We start from the raw sequence: 27,022 nt of genomic DNA, 5'->3' as shown, positions 1-27,022 counted from the left end.
TGTACAACAAAGATTTTGAATGTGTATATTATAATACCAAAAATGCTCATATACTCCTTGATGTAAATGTCACAAAGAATATTAATAGTTGGCCACATTTTTTTTTTTTGATGAGGTAGTTCCATGTTTGGCCCATTGTATAGATCTCAGATATTAACAGGTTCTACCCATTACTAAATAACTGCACAAAATTTTGGTTTACTTCTTTATACACACTTCATAAAGTATTCAGTGTCTGAGCTTAAAATTTGTCAAAATGTTTTTCTGAGTGATTTAGTTAAGTAGTGGAACTCATACATTGAAAGGGGCTATAGCAGCTGGAAATAGGGATGTTCCTGACTCCGACAAGGAACTTTCTCTTAAAATAAGGCTGTACATAAGGCTTTTTCCCTTTGACCAATTCCTATAAAACAAATGAGTTTGGAAAAGTCATTATATACAGATTAAACAATACCACTGAGCATCTCCAGGCAACATGCTAATAAGCTAACTGAATACTACATTATATATTATTTTTTAAAGGTTTATAAAATCTCCATGAAAATACTCAGTATCACGAAATCATGAATACTCACAAATGAACCTAACTTAGTTTTATGGGCTGTCCAGTTATAAAATCAGACTGCAGCAGCTCAGAATTATGGAATCTTGAAGCTGGAAGAGACCTTTGAAACACCCTATCTAATCCATACCCTTTGGGTAGCATTGCATAGATTTCATAGTTTTCTGTATAAGTTCTAAGAGGCTCATAAGTGGTTTTGATTAAAGCAGAAACCTGATGGGCCCAGTAAGTTTCAATATAAAAGAAATACAACATAAAAAGTATTTCTAAAGTTTTAAGGATTTTTCTATCGACCAGACTCGATATTATACCTTAAATAAAACTTCCACTATGCAAAATTTATAATTTAAATAGCACCTATAGAATAAAACCTTAGGAGTGCTTTATAGACATTCTGAAGCCAGCGTCACCCTGGTTTAATAAGGCCCAGAGTGATTTAAGATGTGAATTAACTGTCATACCAACATGTGGTAGAATCAAAAAGAGAACTGAATTTTAAACTCCAATCCAAGGGTTCTCTTTACTTAAGTTGGCCACACTGCCACAAGTCAAAACAACTACAATCATTATTTTCATTTTATCTGCTGTAGTTAGACTTCTTTCATGTCCCTTAGACTGAAGGAAAAGTCAGGGAGATGTCCTAGAAAAATACATTTGCATTTCAAATTTGCATTAAAAATGTCTTTCCCTTATTTTCATATCACAAATTCCAAGCATTATTAAAGAAATAACAGATTACGCAGCATTCTGTGTCCCGGGTCTCTGTCCTTTTTAGATTATGAAAATCGGAAGTTAGTTGGAATTAAGAAATTTTCATTATTAAGTGTGAAGTATAAATACAAGTAATTTTTTAAAAACTTTATTTTAACACCTAATACAATTGCAATTTTAAGGATTACTTGCACAAAAAAATAAACACATTTGGTATAAAAATGTATCACTTAAACACCCTTTCCCCTCAGCCCCTCCCCCTCCCACCCTCATGAACTGCACTCTATCTGGATGCAGAAACATATAAAGACTAATGGCACAGATTAGGTTTTACCTACAGGAATTTCTGTTTATGTACCCAGGTACTCTAGAGGACACCAGCCCACTTTATCACATGAACCATTTCCTTCAGCCCGCTGAATTTAGTTTCACAAAGAAACAAAGCTTATTATAAAGGCATTTAAAAAACCATTATCTTAAATTCTTTTTAGAAGCACTGACTTTTTTTTGTTTTGCAACCATTTATATACAGTGTTATGTAACAGCTCTGGAGTACAGTACATGCAGCAGAACATACCTGTTGAATATAAAATCCTTTTCTTAAAATCTTCATCGCTGGAATTCTTTGAAGTCTAAATTATAGAATGCCCATTACTTGGAGAAAATGGTTGAGGAGTACAAACGTCTGCATATGTTGGCCACTGAAATAATCCAAGGCTGACTGGAATAATATTCAGAGCACACCAGGAGTGCATAAATAATTTACTTACATTATTAAAATACAACCCATAAAATTCAAGTTCAAGATCTTATAGGATTGTCTATGTAAATCCTTTAAGTGGTTGCCTGGAAATGCATTGTCTCTTCTCTCTCTTTTTTTCCTTTTTTTAAAGTCCTATATAAAATGTTGGAGTTTTTTTCTTTCTCAAATGAAACGACCACCCTTATTTGTGCCGACTGCCTCTTCTTTTCATGGCAGCGGTGCACTGTGGACAGTACCATTTTCCTTTTGGTGCTTCTGTCAATCCAACACATCCATAATGGAACCATTCTATGGGGCACTAGAAAGCAAAAATGCAAAGAAATAGTTTTTAGTAAAAGATTAGGAAGTATGTTAAAATATGCCCAGCAGACTAAATATTAATAATTAGAGCCATAGAAACAGAACTTTGACATCTAGGAGCTGATTTATTGTTCATTTAGTCCAACTGGTAAGTTTCAAAGATGAGGAAATAGAGACAGAAAATTATGCATCTTTGTTAACTCTGAGGTTCATGTAATCTACTCCCATAATCTTAAATAATGAACACAAATTCACTAATTTCCGTTAAGGTGGAGAGTACATTGACACCAACTCACAAGGACAAGATGAAGTGAGACGGGTCTCTCACACAGGCGGTAAATGTATTTTAAAGATTTTATTTAATATTCAGCCTTATTCATTTGCTCATAAAGCAGAACAAGCTACTTGTAATTAAAGACATAAAGGACTGCCCTGGGTTTCCTTTCTGGTGTATCTATCCCTAGATATGCAGAGAAAAGGAGTTCCACTGTGCAGTATACTAAGTGGTTCTACACTTTCACAGAAAATCTGAGCACTTAGAAGAGCACAACTGGGAATGAGAGGGATCAGAGAGAGTATGACGGGGTATTCACAGAACTCTCATCCCTCATTTGCACTAAGCGCCCCAGAAGACAGTTTACAATGGTCTTCTTGAAATGGTTTTGCAATAATCACAAACAGCCCACAGTGGTTCTGCACAGGGAGTGGAAGGAAAGTCTTTCTCTATGTGAACGTGTTGTTGGGAACCTGGCAGGTCAGGAAAGCACACGTTTTCATGAGCCAATTCTGATCAATTTTCAAATTGTTTTAAAAATTTAAAACTCTTATTATTAACCTTAGGATCTTGACATTACTGATTAGTCCTCTTTAGAATTCAGGGTTCAGTTACCCCTCTGGAGGAAAAGATGGACAAAAGGGAGCTGAGCTATGTGACAGTTAAGAAGGGAGTGGAAATTACTAGATAAAAATATTCTCAGCATTTAAAACATATCTCTAACCCAAATTAGCTTCAAAGAAAATAAATAGGAATTCTTTTCTTTCAAACCTTCTTTATTTTTTAATATCAGAAGTGGCTCTTATCAGCTGACACTTGCAGAGTACCTTAGGAAATACTACACTAACAGGAGGAAAATAACCCACGTTAGAGCCTTCACTTTAGCATCATGCTTCCTGAAAGAATGTACTGTTCTAAAGTTCCAATTCTTCACTGTGATAAGTGAACTGAATTCTAGCAAACACAGCATTCTTTGGCAAAAGGGGAGGAGGGTGTTTCTAATTTTCATACAACGTAGCACCTTTTGAGAAGTATAATCTGCACATAAAACTAGCTTTAAAAAAGCTAGTAAAATTAGCTTTAAAGAAGTTAAAATAGGGAATACATTAAGGGATACTATCCTATTTGGGGGAGGAATACGCTAGCATTATTATAATGAACATAACTTCAAACCTGTTTTCTTATACTGAGAGACAGTCAACAAAAAAGTATACATTCTAGCAATAATAATCTGTGATTTTTTCATTCCTAAATAGAAAAATTTAATACTTACATCTTGGTTATCGCAGCCCACCATCTCACCATAGGATACCTAGTTAAAAGAAAATTAAATATTTTTGTTATGACTATATAACAAGCACCTAAACCCAAATTAATTGTCTATGATACTGTTAAGAAAATAGAGGGAAATACACTGAATATACAACTGCATTAAGAAACAGGGCATATAGTTTTACACAGTTTACAGGTTTTTTTTCTGAAGGATTTTTTTGGGACTGGGATGTAGGGGGAGATACACAGAAATTATGTACTCTTTGAAAGTCTGCAAGAATTTGTTCTGTAAACTACCTCGACAAAGGAGCCAACTTTTTGGGTGGTTTCTTTTATAAAGATTTTAAGTTTCTTTCTTGATTATTTACATACTTAAGTTTTTTTTTTTTTACTTTTTCTTGGGTCAGGTTAGGTCATTTATATTTTTGCAGTCAATAGCCCATTTCATTGAAACTTCTAAACTTATAATCTATTTATTATATGTCCTTTCTCATTTTTCTTTTAGCTGTTCTTCACTAGCACTTTACAGCACGACTTCCTAATTCCTGAATTCATTTAAGTTCTCAATGAACGGAATACATTTTCAGATAGAGTTTATTTTACTAGATGGCATACTTCCTGATTCTTTGCATGAGTGAAAATATCTGTTTGCAGTTCTACGCACATGATCAACAACTTCTCTGGGTAACAATTTGTGGGGGTGTGAGGTAGGGGCCCGGGGTGGGGGGGCACTTAGATCTCTCCCTCAAAGCTCTACAGACATATTTCATCAACTTCTAGTTTTTAGTGTTATAGAGGGGAAATCTAGGGTGAATCTGATTTTGTTCTTTTGTAGGTAATCTACCTCTACTGCCAGGATATTTACAGGATATTCTTAATCATTAATGTTGAAAAATGTTTATCAGGTGACAGTAGAACTAGCAAACTCTTAAATGGCATATTCTTACCAATTAGATTGGCAACTCACACTGTTAAACACAATATACTGCAGACAGATTAAAGATTTAAATGTGAAGAAATTAAAGCATATCAACAGACCAAAACATTTACAAATCAAGACACATTTATAAGGGGTAAAGGGGAAGAGGCCTTCCTAAGGATATAATCCATGGCTGAATTCACAAAGAAAAAGACTGACAGTCATTACTACATAAAATTGTAATTTTAGAATTAAGAAACTAAACCAAGCAAAATATTTATATATGACAAAAATGATAGAAAAAATCAGCCAACTCATAAAAGAAGAAATCAAAATGGCCAAAAAAAATCCAATCTTACTACTAAGGTAAATTGAAACCACTGTGTGATTCAAAACTATCAAAATTCGTACGTACATGGTTTTTAAGAGAGAATAAAATGCAGTGCTGGACAGGGTTTAGGAAACAGGCATATTCATCAATTTATTAATTTTGGTAATAAATTTTAGAAGATAATTTGGTAGTTGGTGTCAAATATTTATAACTTAATTTTAATTCTAAAGGATTGTCCTAGAAATTAGATGTATGAAATGGATTAGATAAAAAATGCCTACCATAATGTTATTTGTAATTTTGAAAAAATAAAACCACTAAAATAATTTATAGCTAAATATTGACTAAATAAGTTACAGTACAGAGTATAAAAGATAACTGTGAGAAGAAAAAAATGACAAGAAAAATCATGTTCAGTACACGATTTAGTGAAAAAGGCCAGTTACATAAAAGGACATACCATGATTCCAACTGTCAAATTCAAATACACATACACCTATGTGTGTACCTGTGTACATATGTATTATGGACTGAATGCTTGTGTCCCTTCCCAAAATTCATGTGTTAAAGTCTTAAACCCCAATGTGACTGCCTGTGAGGAGAGGATAAAGGTTAAATGAGGCCATAAGGGTGGAGCCCTAATTCAATCAAGTTGGTGTCCTTATAACGAAAGGAAGAGATACCAAAGCTCTCTTTCTTCACCATGTGAGGACTCAACAAGAAGGGGGCCGTCTGCAAGCCAGGAAGAGAGCCCTCACCAGGAACACAGTTGGCCAGCACCTTAATTTTGGACTAGCCAGCCTCCAAAACTGTGAGAAAACAAATTTCTGTTGTTTAAGCCACCCAGTCTGTTGTATTTTATTATGGCAGCCTGAGCAGGCTAAGACAACATCCATGTGGGGTATATAGTAGTAGTACATCAAAATGTTTAATTATAGGTTATATCTGAGGGCCAAGATTATGGATGACTTATATGTTTCTTTATACTCTTTGTACTTACAGCAAACACATCATTTTTATAAGAAGCAGGAGAAAAATATATTAAAGAAGCAAAGGTATTTTTAACTGGAATAAAAAGAACTCTAAAAAAATGGAGTAGCTCTTTTTCCTAATTTATTCAGATTATGCTTTTATAGACCTATGTCAGATTTTTACCTGATTACAAATGCAGTATCGTGGTTCATTTGGGTCGTAAGTCCAATCAACCTGACTGTTCGAATCAGATTCTGGTACAACTGTTGTTTGTTGAGAGATTTCTTGTACAACAGTTGATGATGAAGAACATGATGATAAGGAAGAAGAGGAGGAGGAAGATGATGACTGCTGGCTTGAAGACTTGTTGTTGTTTCTGAAAAAACAGTATCAGTTTTATTTGCTCAGCATCCATAAGAAGTTACCTGAAGATAACTTCTAAGTAAGTGGTATGATATGAAATAACATTAAATGTATAAATTAATATTTAACACTCAAAGAATCTGATAAACAGATTTAAAAGCACAATTGTTTAGAGCAATAAAACATTTTTCATAACAGTTTATTTTTATCTGAGATTTTTTTGTTTTCTGGAGAACAAGTATATTCAAAGGAAATTCTTTCAAAATATTTCAAAGTTTTTAGAATAAATTTTTAATCAGTTACTACTTACCATGGATTTAAATTGTAGGTAATACTTTTAAGAATTAGTATTAGTTATGGCTACCTTACAGACATTCTTTGTATTTTTAAGCAAACTGAATACTCTTCATCAAAATCTAAAATACAAATACACAGAAGCATTTGATGAAAATAATCATGACCATCAACTGACATGTGAATACTTACCTGTGTAGGACAGGAAACAAAAAGTGTTAAAATTCACAAGAAATTTACCATTATATGTATGCTAATAAATTTTAAAAATACAAAAATTTATCATCAGCAGTTATAAAAAGTTTGGGTCATTAAATGAATTTTTAAGATATTTAGCACTTTTGTGGTAATTCTACATTGATCATTCTTTTAGAGATTTAGTCACAGAAAGTACAGGAACACAGAAAATACAACATTTACTTGCAGAAAATACAATACATTTAAAGAATAAATTATGATAAAATTATGATACAATTCTTTTGGCCGAGAATTTGAACTTTCACTATGTATGAATACCTAACATATGCAGGTACTTTGGAAAGATGGTGCCTAATGCTGTTCAGTTTTTATATAATCATCCTAAGAGTCTCATCTACAAAATCTAGGGATATTTTCATAATTTCAACTTTGGGGATGTAATACCAAGAATTAAGACAACTTGCTCTTAATTAAAATGAAGAATCTTATTTAAAAAAATTTCCAGGAAACACATGACAAAATAAGGTGTTATAAGCAGAAGAAGTTTCCTAAAATGGTTTATCTTAATGAACAAAAGAAAGTAAAGAGAAGTCATTTATTAATAAACCCAATTTAAGACTCTAGAAAAATTACGGTCTCTTAGCACTTTTTAAAGACTTCATCCCTTTCAAAGTAAGTCAGTGTGCAGGAAATGTCATGTCTTCCCACCTCCCCAAAGTTCACCCTGACCCATCATATCATGCTGCCTTTGTTTAATATACGGAAGCCCAGCTGGATGCCAGGTAGTCTGCATACTTAGTAAAGGTACGGGCTACTGTAGCAATAAAACTTACTTGCTCTTTCTCCCACTCCGTGAATCTGCTGCTGATGAGCTGGCGTTCTGTGTCAATGTAGTCATGAGTGCTGAAGATGATGAATAGCCAGCTGCTTCCCTGGGCATGGAAAACTCTTTTCCCAGCTGAAAGTCATTATTCTTAAATGCTTCATAACTGGCTTTTAAACTTGATGTTCTTCGTCCCTCCTTCATCTTAGAAAGACATTCATTGGTAGTATTAATAAATATAAGTATGTGTATTTTCTTTTTCAAGTCTTACTAGTTACAGCATTATTTTGGCTTATCCAATATTATTGTGTTTAAACCATTATTTTCATCATTGTAATTTAAGCTATTTTATGTAAAGATTTAAGAGCAGTTTTTACCTAGTTATGAAGTAACTACAGGATGGGTATCTTAATGAATACAGATAACCAGTACAGAAGTGAACAAACTCAAGGCAACCTAAGTTCTGAGGCTATAGAGAAAGCCTTGGAACTGGTAGAAAGAATAAAGTACATGGGCCTCCCTGGTGGCGCAGTGGTTGAGAGTCCGCCTGCCGATGCAGGGGATACGGGTTCGTGCCCCGGTCTGGGAGGATCCCATATGCCGCAGAGCGGCTGGGCCCGTGAGCCATGGCCGCTGGGCCTGCGCATCCGGAGCCTGTGCTCCGCAACGGGAGAGGCCACAACAGTGAGAGGCCCGCGTACTACAAAAAAAAAAAAAAAAAAAAAAAAAAGAATAAAGTACAGTCCTAGCAGGTGCTGTGGTTTACAGTCAAGAATATGGGCGTCATGAGCAATTACTATGAGAAGGGATCTGCATGAGGTTGTATGAATCTATTTTTTACTTTTCATTATCAATCAGGGAATTTCTGCATATTCATTTCATTAAATAAAATGTCAGATATCATAAAACTATGATTTAAAAATGAAACTCTACAATGCAAGAAAACTCTTTTTGTTCCTATCTAGTTGTTTCTATTTGAGTTTGTCAAGGATCCAGACAAAATTTAACATTGTTTCCAAACCTTTTTCCTTTTTACCTGAGCTGTAGCTTGAACTGCTTGAGCTGCTGCCATGGTAATTGCCCCTGCACCAGTTCCTGAAGACAAGGAGCCAATATTATAGGATGCCAGAGGCTGGGAGGAATTCACATTGTAAGCATTGTTAGAAGAGGCTGTAGAAGTATTATTTCGACAACCTGTATAGAATTAAAGAAGCAATAAAAATGGTTAGCGAGAACATAAAGTTAGTGAGCTTGAAATATATTAGTTCTCAGCACAGATATAATCACTAAATTTAAAATTTTCATGTCACATTTTTACTTCTTTCTTCCTATGGTAGACTTTAACCAGGTAAAGAATCTGTATAATTAATCTTAATTGCTGTCATTTCCCTTTATTTTAATGCAAACAAAAAAAGAAAACAATCATATTTAAGATAATAAACTTACCTAGCGTATTTTCCTTAGAGGCATCTGATGTTAGGGTAGATAAAAGAGCTTCAGATTTAAACTTCTTTTCAGGTATATGATCTGTTGTCGTATGGTGAGAAGTTGGATTATATTTCCTTTCTGAATATAAATAAAAAATTTAAATTTAATAAACTATATACAAGTCATAATATATTGTACTTTCATCTGGTTATAAACTGATACAGTTATGATCTGAGTTCCTCATGGAATACAGAACATTATGTTTTCTGAGAAGACAGGACAAACAGAACTCTCTGTGTCACCTGTTTTAGTGAGAGCAGACTGCTCGAACATTTAAAAAACTTTAATAGCAAAGTAGTGAAGACAACCCATGATACACCATGGTTTCACATATAACATGAGGAGAATTTTGTTTTCAAAACATTAACTACAATTTAAAATAATTTTCAAACAATCTTTCTTTCATAACAAATTGCTCTGTCAAAAAAAGGCACCAATACTCTCATCTAGCCAGCTAGCATCTGACTAACCATTCATTTACTCACTAACTCACCAACCATTTGAGACTTTATTATAAGCCAAAAGTAAGCTAAAAAATTGAAAAGCAAGGATAAAAAAGACAAAGAGCCCACAATCAAGTAGTTTACTGTTTGGCTTAGTTCTAACACTCCCTGGAGAGAATCAGGTATCTGTACGGAGTCAGTATACACTGCTACTAGCACCACACGTTCTTCTGCAATGAATTCCAGGGAAAACAGACTACCTGTTCCCAAATCAAATATGCTCTTCCCAAATGAAGAAGATAAATCTGCCAGTTATTACGATGAAAAAAATACATCTCACAAAATAAGAGGGGAGGATATTCGTTTCTCAACTGGTTGTGTAAAGCTAGTGAAAAAGAATACATAGATAATATAATGAATTTTTAATTGTCTTTAAAATTTTAGCTGTCCTAAATCAAACTTACTTTCCACTGGAGTATGTGAGTGAGCATGGTGATTGTTCACTGGCTGTGAAGGAGTATCTAATTCCAGAGATCCTAAAAAAAAAAAAAGAGAGAGAGAGGCATAGAGATATACCACATGAGATATCGCCACAGAACTTTACACATCAATCGAATACAGGCACTCTGTACCCTTAGCCAGCAAAGGACTGGCAAGCTCTGATGCCTATGCCTGCATCATTTTAGCCAAACACATTAGAGGGTCACCACTACCAATTTTACCCTGAGCCAATCTGATTCTCTTTCTAAACAATAAGTAGCCTATTTTTCAATATTCATCTTAAGTACAAAATGGGTCAAGGCATGCTAATGTCTGAGTTAGGGAATTCATGACATTTGGTACCAAGTAAGTGGATGAATGGGTATTATAACTCCATCACTGATCTGAAAAACTCAACCTAGAGTTACTGAGCTGAAGACCTTTTAATGGGAGAGTCTAAAGTATTAGGCAATGGGACATTACTATATGAAAGAAAATTCTTTGATCATTAAAATGACATGCGATAGTAAAGACTTCCTAAAAGAAGTTAGGGATTTTGTTTGTGAAAAGTGATGCATAGAATCTCTACCGCCAAGCTTTTTAAAGACATTTCCTGGGTTTATCTTGATCCCTTGAGATGAAATTATGGCAGGGCACAGGGTGGAGCAATTTTTATAACTTGATCTAATTTACTTTCATATGTCTGCGTCCTTACAGAGGATGCTTCATTAACCTTCCTGCAGTACTGAATAGGCATGGCTTATTGCTACTCACAGCTACTATCAGCATTTCAAAAAAATAAAATAAAATATTTTATTTTGTCTCAAAATACTTATTATCTTCAGATAGGGTCCCCCTGGAATAAAAGTATCACAAATAAATAAGATGATCATCTAAAATGATGGATCTATTTCTGAATACAAACATGCAACTATGGGTACCAAGATGGATTCATGTGTGGTTGCTGCCCTAGTTGACATCTAGTGAGTATATAAACAGAGATATATGTAACCTAACACTCTAAAGAAACCTTTCATCTGTGTGTAGAAATAGGTACATGTTGCTGTACCTATTTCTTGCTGTTGAAATGCACCAAGAAAAGAGATGCTTGAATCCTTTAATTAAATTCTACTAGAAATCAGCCATAATACTGACTTGATTCAACTAACATTTAGTGAGTGCCTACTCTGGGCTTAGCACAGCACTATCTGCTTTTATGGACATTATCTATTTAGGCTGGAAGAGCTAAATTAGTTAAAGAAACAGAGCTCATGTCTTCATTTTGGGGAAGTCTCCTGAGTTAAACCCTAGAAGTGATAAGAGTAAATTATAGCAGGAAATCAAGTCGAGTCTTGCAGAGAAATATTAAAATGGTTTCTTGCTGATAAGAGAAAGTTTAGGAAAGACTTCTTGAGAAAAAGAGGAAGTGTTGAAGAACTCATTAAAATCTTTCTTAGTAACACAGCGGAGGGAAAGCTTTAAGGCAGTCCTTAAGAAGAAAAAATAACAACCTTCCTCAACACGTAAGTGCATAAACTGGCAGGGCAAAGTCAAAACACGTAATGCCAGATGGCTGACTTGTTTCTACATGGTTGTATTCCTTTAAATCTTTGTTCCTACCACTCATCTTACTAGCATATATCCATGTTAAAAAATGGAATGACTTAATATGTTATTTTCATACAGAGTGAGTGGATGATATATTATCTCTCCAAGTATCCGTGACCCAAACAGTCCAACTGCTGGGAACCAAGCTATCCCACCCAGGTGCCACGGTCCACCAAGGAGCAGGATCTGAGAAGCCTCTGCGGGACGTGTGTGTCCTCAATGATGTGCACATGTACTGTCCAACATTGATGCAAAACTGTAAAGTTTACTTACGCCTCTCTAATATTTCTGTAATTCCAGCATTATCAGCTTCCAGCTCCATTTTAAACTTAGCCAGTTCCTGATCCAGCTTTCTCAAGTGTCGATCTACCTGTTTCAAAGAAGATCAAAGATAACCACCACAATTTGGGACACTATTAAAGTGTCAGTTTAATGAGGAAACCTAAATCTTTATTTCTTTTAGTGCATCTGCTTTGTATCCTTGAGCAAGTCAATTAACCTACACCGCAGGTTTTTAATCTATAACATGAGGCTGCTAGGCTAAGTATCTCCGAAGTTTCCTTGAATAAGTTTTAAGTTTTAAGAAACCAGAATTGCAGTTTGTTAGAAAATGTTTGGAAGAAGTAGGATATGAAAAGTAAAGGAAAGATGGGCGATGGGTGGTACAGGAGGGTTGGTAACAGTTCTCAGTATGCCCTGCGATGACTTTTAGCCTAATCTCGGACTTATAACAAGGCCATCCACACTGCCAGACCATAAAAACTGTCACAGTAAGGAATGAAAGATCCTCAGTCTACAAACAAAGAGGCTCCTATATTCTATACATACATTTCTCTAAGGCAGGAAAGTGGACCATTATACTTGTAAACATTTATGTAAAGAGTTGAAACAAAAAGGGTTTTTAGCCAGAAAATGCCATTCCACAAACAGCTTGGTCAAAAGGGTTTTATTGTAATACTGTTGCCCTTGGTTAAGGTGGCAAACTTGTATTTTCTCATTCACCTAGAGATCTTTGGACTGATTTCAGAAAATTTTATGACACCTCAAACTAGCAACAAGTCTTAATGTATTTTTAAAGCTTAATATTAAACTTTTTCAATACTTATTCAAATTTACTACTTTGAAGTGAAACCAAAAAACACCAAGTCTTGAAAAATATTCATGTCACATTATTGTCAACATCTTTTTTTCAAACTCTATAGTTTCCCTCTTAATCACTGTTATAATTAAGAGTAACTTTCTCACAAATGTCAAAATGCTATGATACACCAGAGGGCAAAAAGTTTAAATAAGACTTTCGATTAAATAAGGTGTATCTAAATGAGGGAGTGGAGAAAAAGAGTAGCAAAAGACAATTTGCGGGTGTTAGATGCCACTAATGTGTTTGGTGCATTGGAAGGTGTATGTTTTCTAGTCCTTGCTCTAATCTTTTGAGATAGGTTATTACTGTCTCCACTTCATAAGTGAAGAAACTAAGGCTCAGAAGGGTTAAGCAACATGCCCAAATTCAATAACTAGTGCATTATAAAAATGAGACTTAACTCTGATCTATTTGTAATAGATTGTGCTTCACTGTTTATACCTAACATTGCCCTCTGAACTTCCGCATGCAGAAGTCAATTTTTTAACTCAAAGTAATAGAATTCAAATGGAAAAAAATAAGAATATTGTCTTATTATTTGTATTTTGTATATTAACAGTAATCATTGGGATGCTGGTTTATGATTTTTCAATGATTCGAGGCCCAATTTTCCTTCCATCTTCACACATAATTTTTCAGAGCTTGGTAGAAGTTGTAATTAAACTATTTAAAATTCTATAGGGTCACGTATTATAGACACATGCTACTATTCAAAGAACCTGCAGGTAACTGAGCATCCTTTTTAATGGAAACTCCCTTCCAATAATAAAGTGTGAACACAGACCTGTTATTCAAGAATATCTCTTACATTGTCAAAATTTAATCTCAAGGGAAATCAGAAAAAATACTCATATCTAAATTCCAAGTCTACTTAATGCAGTGAAAATACTCCACCACCTTTCTTACCTACAACTATACTACTAATAAATATTGAGTTCCTATCGTGTGCTTGGCACTGGGTAAACGGAGAATACTTGAAGAATGAGAGAATCCCTGCCTTCATAGGAATTAAAATTTAGCTGACAAATCAAGATTTATGTAAGATTTTTAACACAGTAAAGGTATAAACAAACAAATAAATAAAAATCTCCTAGATGTAACAAATAAAAAACAGCGAGAAAGGGTCAGAAGTAGCACATAAAGAAAAAATATAATATTGGGCTATTGTAGACATAAAGGAATTATGAATGAGTTACATAGTGAAGAATGGATTGTTTTCAAACAGGTGGAAAGAAGGAGTGATAATTAAAGAACTAAACAATGTATAGAGACAAGAAGACAAACAGAATTCTCAGAGAAAAACAAAGTCTGGTGTGGCCTGTCATAGGGGCAGACAGTATAGACAGGAAGTGTTAGAATCTCAGTTGGGGGCAGGGGGGATCGAGGTGAGATGAAGAAACCATACATACCTCCCTAACTCATCCCACCCCTGAATTTAAGAATTGCTTAATTATCTTTTAAGATAGCACTAATAATGTTTATTCCACCTGAAAACATGGAAATAATGATGGAATTCCCAATATTAGACAGTTCAGAAAAAGCAGTGGAACCCGAAGGGTTAATAACTCAAAAAACCAAATTCACAATTAAAATAAACAGATACAGAAAAGCCTTAACCACACTGTGGTGGGGAGTTTTGTAAGGGAGCTTTCAATCATTCCCACCTCCTGGTAGGTAAAAAAGATTATGAACTGATTAATATTATAAGCAATTATCAAACAATGAGAATTCTTTTTATTCGATTCACCACTGCTGTACTAAATCAAATTAGGAGTTGGAAAGAAGTTGACCACAAGATTTTACTTAAGCTACAAAGCACCAGGATACTTAAACAGTATTAAACAGCAATAGCAAGCGCTGCACTGAACGTATCTGAAACCTATCATTAAGTGCATTCCCTCTACCTACATGATTCTGAGTGGGTAAAGCACCTATCCTAGCTGAGCACCATAATGGCCCCCCAGACATCAGGTGAAGCAAGAATCCAAGTTACCGTACCCCTCTACAAACACCTGACCCTGTAAGACTGATTTATAGTGGTAAAGAGGGTACTGATCCAATCGAGAGATTTTCCATTAACCACAGATTTCTAACACAAGGCTGACCACAGAGTCTAATTATTGATTTGTTCCCCACTTAATGTCAATAAATGCTAGCCACAAAAGTTCCTTATTCTACAACCCTAAATCATATCCTACAACACCAAATCATAACTTCTTTAAATTTACTGTCCTTTTTCTGACCTTTACAGAGACAAAGGAAATTCTGTCAACATTATTTGCTAATATATTCATGACCATAAAATAAATTTAAGTCACCCTTGGCCCCTCTGCATGAAACAAACAAAAAATCCTGACCCTTTAATTATTTTTGCATAGAGCTGTAATCCTTTATTCTTTCTCTTTTGTCTCTCCCAGTTTTCCAATATTCAAATTTTAAAATGTATCACTTGATGGACTCAAACTGAACTGAATATAGCTTTTTAAAAGTTTTTCCATGATTTTATGGCTTCCAACACTGTCAAATTCTAAAAGTTAGATGTCGAGTTTGCCCTTTCACAATGAGCACTCAGTCTACAAGGTTCTAAGTTGAAATCCATGGCAATAAGAGAGAAATTTCTATCCATGAAAAGATCTAGTAATAGGGAATCAGGAGGGTAAACTGGGGAATAAAAAGGAAACATGATGGCAAATCATTTCTCTGATGGTAAGTCATGAAAATGATTCTTCACATCCTGAATTATATTTAAACTAGATGAAAATTTGATCCATCTTTAGGGTGAATCAAATACTTAAGGCCTTAGCACATAAACTACATCTGATCATTCTCCTAAAAGACAATAAGGATAGGAGACAAATCAAAAGGTCAAGCTCACATAATATATTTCCTTAATTAGAGTATCAGATGAGGAATTCTCAAATTTATGGGTAAAATGTGGGCCTGAAATATAATCATCTCAGGAATAAACCAGGATTAAAAAAAGAAGCAAGTTCAAGGGTATGTAGCACTGTAAGAGGCTGCTAAAACCATTCAAGCATTAACTAAAAGCTCAAGCTTTATCAGCATATACATAAATCACCTTTACTAGGTATTGTAATCTAATGTGGCCTTATGACAGTGACATCTGACGGAGGAACACAAAAAAGCGTTTAAAGCCTATGAACATCAGGATTCTGGAAGGAAATTATTTTAATAAGATAGATTTTTTTTGGTCTGTTAGTCAAATTTCACTAAACCCTCTTAAATAAAGCGTCGGTTCGTTCCAATTAACCCTTAGTTCCACAAATTTCTTCATTTGTGGATATTTACGCAGTCTGATTTTTTTCCTTAATAAATGAGGTAGTCAGTACAGTGCTGGTCACAGGAATAAAAAGCTTACTATTGATTTTAAAAGTAAATAAAATACTTTAATGAAAAATAATACAATTAAATACTGTGCTATAGAAAACATTGAGGGGCAAAATCAAACACAATTATATACTCAATTGCTGTATCTCAAAACCTGTAACAATAATACCTGCTTACTTGGCATTTCCATAATAATATAATGTTTAAGCAAAGCCATACATACAATATCCTCTAAGGTGTGTCCCACTCCTCTGTTTAAAATCTTTCACGGGCCTCCCCCTGCTCTTAAACTAAAAACACTGCTTCATCGGCTTTTAGGCCTACGCGTGCTGGCCTCTGCCTGTCCCGCTCACACCGTCTTCTTCTTTCCCATGACACACCAACCACACTGGCCTCTTTCCTGGTGCAACCTGTCAGTCTACCCAAGGAGACTGAGACACTGCACCTCAGACACTGCACTTGGGCCATCACCTGCCTGAAATGTTCTTCCTTAAGCCTGTCACATGGCTGGCTCTTTCTCGCTTTCCAAGTACTGCCTCAGATGTCACCTCCTTAGACTACACTCATCCTGACTAGTAGACTCTTAAAGCCTCCCCCAGTGACTCACTCTTTCCCCCTCTTTCCACAATGTTTATTTCCTTCACAGCAGTTACCAAAATCTCCAAGAATCTAGTTTGCCTATATTCATTGCCTGTCTGTATCATTACTGCCCATCCAGCACCAGTGACCACGCATAGCTGGAGATCGATAAATATTTGCTGTATGAGTGAAAGTTATACTCTCCCACTAGGTAGAACTGTATAAATACAAGTACCATTGTTTACTGGGTAAAGGATCTATAAATAAAAATTACTGTATTTTTACGCTTACACTATATTCTATCTATTCACCTCTGAAGCACAGAGCCTTCTAAGCTCTCGCCTGTTAAATGTTATAGGAATTTAATGAGGGTGCATAATTGATTTTAACATTTTAACAATTATTTATTCATGAGAAGTGATGCTAGTGAAAGAAGCAAAACGAGAAGACTTAAGTCTTAATACAATGAGTTCCAGGGCCTAGGAATTCTCAGATAAGAACAGACTCAGAGGACAAGTTTGAGCTTGAAGAATAATTATTGCATAATTGCTAAAACTAAGCATACACATGGAAAAGTAATGGAGAAATGTTTCTCAGCTTGGGTGGTGAGTGTGGTGGGGAGGGGGTAAAAACCGGCATCACAACAATGCTTTACCGTGTGGCATTTGGTCTCATCAGACTCTGGAGCTGGGGCTGAAGATGAGAAGATAACTACCTTTACATGGGAACCAGTGAACAGACTAAGAAACAATGCAGGTCAAAGACAGAACCCTTCAGAACAGCAACTGCTCTGAGTGATACCCAAGGAGACTGAGAAAGGCCACAAAGGTGGGAAGGTAATAAATTAACATAAAGTCTCAAGAAGAATGGATTTTATATTAAGGATGTCGTGGTCACCTGGAATAGCAATGGAGTATTCAAAAAGGAAGAAGGGGCGGGGAGTAACAAAAAGAAAAGGGGAGGGAAAGAAAGGGACAGAGATAGGAAAGGGTAGACAAAAGACAAAAGGCAGTCTTAGAAATAAATAATGGGGGGCTGTGGGAAAAAAAAACCAGGTTTAACTTGGCAGAGCTGAAAGGGAAGCAGTGGCTTCAGGAAAGTACAAAATTTGTTAGAGAAATGAGATCAAGTGAGTTTTTTTTTGTTTTTGTTTTTGTTTTTCAGTACGCGGGCCTCTCACTGTTGTGGCCTCTCCCATTGCGGAGCACAGGCTCCGGACGTGCAGGCTCAGCGGCCATGGCTCACGGGCCCAGCCGCTCCTCGGCACGTGGGATCTTCCCGGACCGGGGCACGAACCCGCGTCCCCTGCATCCGCAGGTGGACTCTCAACCACTGCGCCACCAGGGAAGCCCATGAAGTGAGTTTTTTTAAAGACCGAGTGCCTACTATCTGCCAAGCTACGAGCACTGTGTGTGTGTGTGTGCGCGCGCGCAGATATAGATAAGAGATATAGAGACAGATATAGACATATGTATATAGATGTATTTATATTTGTCTCTATACCTCTGTCGAAAAAGAGAGAGAGAGAGATTGATTCAAATCTTCCTTTAAGGCACAAATTAATACTGCTATTTTACAGGTAAGGAAAACTGAGGTTCCAGGATTAAATAACTTTTCCAAAGTCTTACTGTCAGTGAAGTAGCTGAACTCACGTCTGCAAGAATCCATTATGGGTCCTTGCTTTTTATTACATTCATTACATTGTATTCAATTTAATACATCACCTGTTATTCCTTCAATCTCTAGCCTAAATAACCTATCTCCCTCAAAGAATTTACTAATTTTTATTTTCATTCTGTGTTTATCCATTACCTCTGAGTGAAATGCTTTCTCCTCAATACAATACCTGAATCCAGGCCCCCGAGGCTCTGAATAAATTCTGTTCAAAACTCATCTCATACCCTCTAAGAAATCAACAGTAACTCTGCTTGACTTAGGTCAGTCTTCTACCAGATCCCCTTAATACCCAACTGTATTAATCTTTATTTGTTAACATGTTTCTATACAGGCTCTTCATTTTACTTATGGGCATGTCTCTGTGGGCATGTCTTCCCAACTAGTTAACAGACGCCTTGAGGACAGGAGCATTTATAGGATTTACTCTTCATTCCTCCATTGTACCCACATAAAACTCCATTACACCAAGTACACAGTGGATGAACAGTGTGGTTTGTAAATAAGAGATGGATACACACACACATTTAAAAAGCATATATTTGTTATATTTTTTTTTCTAAATGCATGAAGTACTTTTAATAAAGGTGTAAAATGTAGTAAAATAAAATATAAACAAAAGATTGGAACCAAAGAGCTATATGATTTAAAAAGCAGGTAGTTTCTAAATAGAGATTGACACCTAGTTGCTACATATGAGAAAGAATGTTACTAAACAAATTAGTCCTGGATTCAAATATAAATGTCTTTCTCTGTGTTTATAGACCTAATTCAGGACCAAAACAATTAAGAACTTTTTTTGGTTTTCGTTCCACAGTAAATCAAGCTACCAGCCCAGTCTACCCTTCTTTAGTCAGTATCTTTTATGAAACTGTTTTCAGACTAACTGTATGAGCAAAAGAGCCTAGGTCTTTATATCCGTTAAAATATTTTCACTATATAAAAACAAGCATTTTCTGTGGTTTTACATGACAAATGTTTTCTAGTTTAGTATAGCATTCACAATGTATACCAAATGGGATATGTACCTTTTATCTGTGTCATGCTCACCAATGACGTTTAGATTAACATGTATCTGTTCAGTAATAAAACTGTATCCACACAAGACTACAAAAATAAGATATGAATCCATATGCTAAAAGTTAATCAAAAGTGAGCATTTGTCTTCAGCTTTAACTTGCTTTGAGAGAGAATCAGAAATGAGTATTTCCTAAAGTATATACTTTGGGAGAAGATGCTTTACGTTAAAAAAAAAACATAATTATACCAATTTGAGAAATATTGCATATATCTGTCTTCTTGGTAATTTCAGTCTTTAAGAAGTGCTGCTGCTACTGTAAAAAACCCTGTTTTTAAAGTTCACTTAATCATGTTTCCCAGTTTTGCCACCTGTGCCAGTTGTTGAGCGATATCTACTGACGTCACTTAATAGACAGCTGAGTGCTATCCATTAACACAGATTTAAATAAGTCTCTTCTTCATTTTAATCAGACTACCAAGAACTATCAACATAGTACTCTTACGTGTATTTTGTCACAGAAACAATCTCAAGATGATTTATCAGGCAAGTAAGCACACTCCCTTAAGAAGATAAGGATTAGTAAAATAAACACCTATTTTTGTTAAAAAAACAAAAAAAGCCCAACATCAGCTACAATCTTATAGCAATGTAGATTTGGCTAAACTATAAGGTTCTTGACCTACTGACTGTGGACTCTCTGGCTCTCTTCCACAAAGAAACCAAAAAGTAGACACTGAACTCTGAAATTAAATGGGATCAAGAGAGCAATAATTCAGTTTAGTCTGTTCTTCCTATTATATATAAGCCAACACCATTTAAAACATAATCCATAATTCAAATACGGCATAGCATGCACATTAATTTTACTTACCAAGTCATATATCTGGTTTGCCAACTGTACCTTCTCGTCTGCATCCTCCAAAGCTTTATAGTAATCCTGAATAAAAACATTCATGTTTCAAGAATAAATTAATAATTTAAAAATATGTGTATGCAGGACATATAACTGCATTTTTCATTATCATAGCTTGTTATCACTGTCAGTCATTATACATTAGCAATAAAAATCCAGTTAGGGATACGGTGGAAACGGGGTAGGATTAGAAATTTTAGACAACAGCCAAGGATTAAAGGAAGATGTTCAGAATTCCTAGAAAAGATATAAATAAAAAATAAATATCATCCAAGTCTAGCCTCTATACTAGTACAAGTTATGTGAGCCAATGAATAGTTCTTTTTCTTTAAAAATAAATGTTATTTAAGATGTAAGACTTATCTAATTTGTAAAGAGTATTTATGCTATCCATTTTTAAACCTTTTTATAGAAGCAGCTATTGAAAGGATTCTGACCTGCATGTCCGTTCTTTCCAAGTGTTCTATAATTCTCATTTTAAGCTAGGTATCAATTCATACAATCAACCAATACTTTAGATTTCTCCCCCATATAAAGCAAATTATTTTTTAAAAATTCTATGAAGTTCCATTAAGTATCAGACTTTTAGGGTATATCCAAGCTGTGCTACACCAAAAACCTAATAGGATAAAGGGATGATGAATGACTTTAGGATGCATATATGTGAAGTCTATACTCACACACACCTGGGCCTCCAGATATCCTCCAAGTCAGGACTAATTCTATAAAAGATTCTGAAGTTTTTGCTCCTAACAGAAATAACATTCCCCCTATGTGGTAAAATAAACAACACAACTAGTTTTCAAATTTCTGTCTCAGTTGATTCTTGAACAATTCTATGAAGGTTGGGGGTAAGGGAGCCATTATTACTCAGAGGTATTAAAGGACCTGTCCCATGTCACATAGTCAAATGGCATAGTCATGACCAAACTGAGGGCTTGTGAGTAGTTCTTCCACCGTATCCCCAAATAAACTAGAGCACACCTTTAAAGCAAACCTTGAGGGGAGAGCTGATACCCATTCTAAACTGGAAGAGAGCTCTGAGTACTATAAAACTAACAAAAACTCAAAGAATTCTGTATTTCTAGGACCAACTGATGTATAAATTAAGAGTTTTAAACTAAATACTTTTTAAGGATCTTTTCAGTTCTTAGGATTCTGTTCTTCTATGATTCCACCAACCTAGTTACCTAGCAATATATAAAATATGTTTCAAGGTTGCTAATTTTCACCCCAGTCTGTGGCCCAAATTGGAAGACAATACACATACAAAGACAAGGCAACCTTAATTACCTGTAACTACAACAAAACAAATTAAAAGAAAAAATGTACTTTTTAAATGGTTTTGTGACTCTCTAATGAGTCACTAATTATTGAAATAATTTTCTAAATTACCAAGATGCTTCAATGATTAAAAATTCCTGGGACTTCCTTGGTGGTGCAGTGGTGTGGGGGACATGGGTTCGAGCCCTGGTCCGGGAAGATCCCACATGCCGCGGAGCAACTGGGCCCGTGTGCCACAACTACTGAGCCTGTGCTCTAGAGCCCGTGAGCCACAACTACTGAAGCCCATGTGCCAAGAGCCCGTGCTCCACAACGAGAGAAGCCACCGCAATGAGAAGCCCACACACCGCAACAAAGAGTAGCCCCTGCTCACCACAACTAGAGAAAGCCCACGCGCAGCAATGAAGACCCATCACAGCCAAAAATAAATAAAAAATTTTATATATAAAAAAATTCCTATACCTGAAGCTCTAACATTTAATACATCATTTTTAATTTTATAAGTCACGTTTAAACTCTAAAGAGCTATTGATAACTTTCCCTCATTTTGATATCCCCCAAACTATTTAATTTTAAAATATCTTCCTCAGAGGGTCTCAAAAATTCACAGATAAATCATCCAGAGTATTGAACATACCTTTTTAATGGATGCCATTTGCTCTTCTCTCCACTCCGGTTTATTTTTCTTTGCATTCATGAAGAATTCACTGACTCTTTGTTCTAGCTGATCCATTGCATCTAGGACATAATAAAAACATTTCATATTTAGATGACCAAACTCATACACTGAATATACAAGCTTTGATATGAAGAAAGAAAAATATATCTGACCACATACACTGTTTTACTTGGTCTGTAACTTAAATATGTCGTGTTCTAATAATGTAAATATATGGTGCTTTAATTACCTTAGTAAAAAAAAAAAGGTACAATTTTCCCTACTGATAATTTATTTTTGTTGTTACTTCTAAACTTTTTCCAATAGTCAAAGTAGTCAACAATGTAGATAGATTCTATATCACAGTTGTTGATACAGGCTTGGGGTCAAAAACTAACGGTATAAAGTCAGCCAAATATGCTGAAACACGATTTCTTATTGAAATCACCACTTGATAATCCTCACATTTATTTCAATAAGAAAATGTGATAAAAAGGTTTCAACCTCTTGCTATATACCATTAAGCACCCCATCATCTCAGATCATGACTGAACGTGGTAGGTACAATCATTTATTCACTTAACACACATTATTTGTTCTAGATAAGTTTTTCCTGAAGTGTGTGCTAAGAATAGTCATTTCATTCTATGTCTGCTATAAAAGGAAAAATAAATAAAAGGGATTTTGTTACTATGTAAATTGAGGGAAACTGTTTTACTATACTGTTTTGGAGATCTGCAGTGCATAATAGTGTATTTCCTAACTTATCTGACAAAGAGAAATCTTTTGTTAATCCCTAATACCTATTCACTTTAGATAATTCTAATTATTATAAAAAATGCAAGTTTAAAAAAACCTCTAACTTACATAATCAAGTCCAAATTGCTAGAGGACTTAACATTTGTAATGATAAAATATAAAATAACAACTTCCCTTTATTGAATGCCCACTTCGTATCAGGTACTAAACGTTCTAATTTATCTATATTTCTTTTAATCCGCAAGACAATAAAAATCCCTCGCAAGTGGCAATGTGGTCAAGGCCAGTGAATAAGTTAGTAAAGCCCTAAAATGAACTCAGATCTGTCTGATGATAAAATCTACGTTCAATCCTGTAGTAAACACTACTTTAGCAAATATTTAGCATTTCAACTACATTAAAGTTAAAATGAATTTCGTGAGCAAGCTGGAGGAACAACACCCAATTCAGACTTCCACACTGCAATCCACTGAACAGAAGAAGGTGATTTCATGATGTATCACCTTGTATTATGCACCACATAAAACCGACAGGAGGCTAAGAAAAGAATGTTCATGAACACTGGGTATGGAAGTGTGTGGGGCGTGGTGGGGCAGAGAAGCAGGGGCGGGGGGGCAGGTTCTTAGCTACCTCAAGACTCCAGCACTCTGGAATGTTCTGTCTTCTGATCGCTTTCCATGATACTCCTTTTTTCCCTATCATAACCCAAAACCCAGATCTTCCCCCACTCCTACTTTTCTAAGAAGAAAACCTGTCAGCACAAGAAACTTACCTCAATCTTAATTCTATGTATACTCCAAACATAGCTGGTACACATGGGATCAAGAAACATCTGCAGATACACCCCATGAAGGCCAGCCATTAATATTATTCAAACAATTAAGGAGTACTTACATTTCTCCAAACAAAAGGAGTGACACAAAGCCAACAAAGTACACTTGATTATACATTTTAATTGTGTATTGTATATTTCACATTTAAAAATTTTAATATAGTATCTCTACAAGATAGTTGGGACAGCTATATTATATTCATTTCACAAAGGGGGAAGGTGTGTGAGGTTCTTTCAGAGCATGATGGACATACATTTGGTACTCAGCACTGTTTTCTTGTTTCGAAATTTTGCTCTAAGTATTTACGTTGTTATCTCCAAAGGTATTTATACTTTACCCTCTCTGAATCATAAACTCTTTAAAGAAACTTCACAGAAAAAAAAAAGATCAAATAAATTAAATACTGTTCTATGAAAGAGCAAGGTTATTTTGGGGAACACGTCTCCAGACTACCAAGCTATAACTGAAAGGAGAAAAGTCAAAATTTTTGTTACAGCAGACAAGAAGCTTTACAGTAAAATTTTATTTACTTTCTTATTTTGACTGAGAAACTACCATATTGTTGACAGTTGAGAATGTATCCTTTAGTGTGTAACTTTTCAAATGCGACATTCCAAGTTCACCAGGGTCTCTAAAGAACTACATATAACCTGTGCTTCTATGTGTTGTCCGCTCTTGAATTTTGATTAGCATGAACTTCAACAAAAATATAAATGCTGAAATCTATGTTCTATACATGAAGTCTCAAGTCAAAATCTTCGCAACATGTATGCCGATGTGCACTAAAACATATCTACATTCTCAACGAAGGTATAGAAACTTTTATTGCACAGTCCCAAATTCGAGAAAGGAGCACACGTGCTCTAATGCCACCTTCTCTTGTAAAAGCCAGGAGAAAATTAGCGTGGGAGACAGAAGAGGCAAGATTTGGCATTGCCGGTTCTTTTGGACAACTCCTTCTGTACTAGCGAGCGAGCCGGAGGAGAGCCAAAGAGCAGAGTCGCTGGTGTCGATGGCAAGTAAGTCTGGCACTGAACGCGCGCAGCGAACAAGGGCAAACGCGCCGACTTACTCTGCACCTGCAGGTCCATCTCGCGCATCTCGGTGAAGCGGTCCCGCAGGTCCATTGGTAGCTGCTCAATCACTGTCAAAGGGAGAGTCCGTCAGAGGGGCGGGGCCAACGGCGAAAGTACGCACATACGTCGCTACGTACGTGCGTGCGTGCGTCAGGGGGGGTCGAGGGAGCCGGCAGCCCACAGCGAGGCTGCCAGTTACCGTGAGAAAGAAACATCCCCCGCCTCCCCCTCCCTCCCGCCATCCCGCCAGCCCGTCCACTCCCGCCCTCGCCCGCCCGCAGGTCCCCAAATCGGGCCCGCCAGCGCCGCCCACTCACTTTCCAGATAGTCCTCTAGGTACAACATCGCGGCCCTTGGAGCTGGGGGAGCGAGGGGGTCCAAGGGTTTATTTGTGTCACTCGCTGTCGCCGGAGTTTTGTCCCTTCCAATATGGCGCCTCCGCTAGCAGCGCCCGCTCGGCTTCGGCGGAAAAAAAAAAAAAAGAAAAAAAAAAAACCACTTTGGCTACTGACAGCGCTTGCCTCACCGCCGCCCGGAGCGGTCATTGGCTGGCTGAAGCAATGACGTAAGCCGACCGGAGTCCGCACCCGCGTCTTTGTGGGAAGTGTAGTTTTAGCACCTCCCCAGCAAGCTTGAACACGCTGGCAGTCCTCCCTGTGGAAACTACAAAAACCAAGCGCCGTTGCGAACGGTGCGCAACAGAATCTGAAATGCGGTGCCTCTGTTTATTTGTTGATATTTACACGGGGAATGATGGGAGTTGTATGCGCCTGCAGAACACAACTAGGAACAAGTTTTCACCTGTTTTTTACTGCTGTGATTCCACGCCCCGGCGTTTGTGAGTCATGGATTTCAAGTAGTGCTAGGCAAACGGCAAAGGTTCTAACGCTAGAATTATCAGCAAAGTTCGGGCAATTGGGATTGTTTAAAACAGAGCTCATTGCTGGAATTTATCTTCCGTATCCACTCCTAAAGATGTAAATGGGACGATAGATTGGCTGCCATCTAACTAAAATAGTTTACACTCAGAATATGGAGTAAATATGTATTTCTCTTATTAAAAGGTGAACAAATATTTCTCAATAGCCTCTTATACATTCTATTTTGCGGTCCGTCTCGTCTTCATTCTAATGTAATTGATCTATACATATACCTGCACCAGAAAAAAAGTGAGCAAGCAGAAATAACGGATGAAACATTACTATCTAATGGGCTATCTTAGCAATAACTAGATAACGTTGAGTAAAAAGCCTGTATTAGACGTCTGTAGTCCCGGGAGTTGTCTTTTTTTTTTTTAATCTTTCGACTACTCCCCGCATTTGTTCAACCGTGCTATATTTAGCCTTTCACTGCTCAGTTTGTTTCCTTTTTCTTTAAAACGTTTGCACTCAGTAGAGATGGGGTATTATTATTTTACAACTGTCTTAACTCTTTTTTTTTCAGGGAAATGTGTCTTTAGTTCATAATTTAATGTTCTGTTTATGTTTTTCAGATTGGAGTTGAAACACTTGATGCATGTGTTTCCTTTCCCCCTCCTTTACTTTTTCTTGTACTCAAGACTTTTTCACAGCTCTTAATCAGGATACTTACCTGTCATATTGATGAATCTCAAAGGAAACGTACCTCAATCCTAATAAGAATTACCTAGTTTATTTTCTGTACTTTTATCTAAAATCTAGTGCATTCAGTCTTACTTCCTCCCTCCCTTTCTTCTTCTGGCTGCTTTTAAGATCTCTTTGATATTTTTGCAATTCACAGTGATGAATCTAAGTATGAATTCCTTCCTTTCCTCCCTTCCTCTTTCTTTCCTTAAAAAATTTTTTTTTAACCATGCTTAAGATTTGAGAGGATTTCTAAATCTCAGGAATAATGCCCTGCAACAATTGTAGAAAATTCTCAGCCATTATCCCTTTAGAGTTGCTCATTTCTTATTTT

The 27,022-nt window shown here is 36.0% G+C and overlaps 1 protein-coding gene across 2 annotated transcripts; it reads right to left on the bottom strand.

The window, feature by feature from the left end:
* Nucleotides 1-1,544: 1,544 nt before the first annotated feature.
* ING3 (inhibitor of growth family member 3) lies at nt 1,545-25,543 on the bottom strand. 2 transcript variants are annotated; one of them, XM_081244678.1, is made up of 12 exons: nt 25,405-25,543; nt 25,084-25,155; nt 22,399-22,499; nt 20,436-20,501; nt 12,075-12,171; nt 10,178-10,249; nt 9,229-9,348; nt 8,819-8,976; nt 7,793-7,986; nt 6,288-6,480; nt 3,884-3,922; nt 1,545-2,334 (listed from the first exon to the last, which is right to left on the bottom strand). In XM_081244678.1, the coding sequence occupies exons 1-12, from the start codon at nt 25,430-25,432 to the stop codon at nt 2,218-2,220; spliced, it is 1,257 nt and encodes a 418-aa protein (XP_081100804.1). In that variant the 5' UTR covers nt 25,433-25,543; the 3' UTR covers nt 1,545-2,217. The 2 variants fall into 2 exon arrangements, 1 of the variants encoding a protein (XP_081100804.1); XR_014016710.1 differs by lacking the exons at nt 1,545-2,334; nt 3,884-3,922; nt 6,288-6,480; ... (1 more) ...; nt 8,819-8,976; nt 12,075-12,171 and having other exon boundaries at nt 9,256-9,348.
* Nucleotides 25,544-27,022: the final 1,479 nt, after the last annotated feature.

This window comes from Mesoplodon bidens, assembly GCF_964165515.1.
Source record: "Mesoplodon bidens genome assembly, chromosome: 9".
In the NCBI taxonomy this organism is placed as follows: domain Eukaryota; kingdom Metazoa; phylum Chordata; class Mammalia; order Artiodactyla; family Ziphiidae; genus Mesoplodon; species Mesoplodon bidens.
This window is presented reverse-complemented; position numbering and strand designations above follow the sequence as displayed.

Bases quoted from the DNA above. Each gene is read 5' to 3' on its own strand.
- ING3 (XM_081244678.1), bottom strand. From the start codon at position 25,432: ATGTTGTACCTAGAGGACTATCTGGAAA. The intron at 25,156-25,404 runs GTGAGTGGGCGG...TCCCTTTGACAG, and splicing joins CCTAGAGGACTATCTGGAAA to TGATTGAGCAGCTACCAATG. The intron at 3,923-6,287 runs GTAAAAATCTGA...TCTTTTAACTAG, and splicing joins GATACTGCATTTGTAATCAG to GTATCCTATGGTGAGATGGT.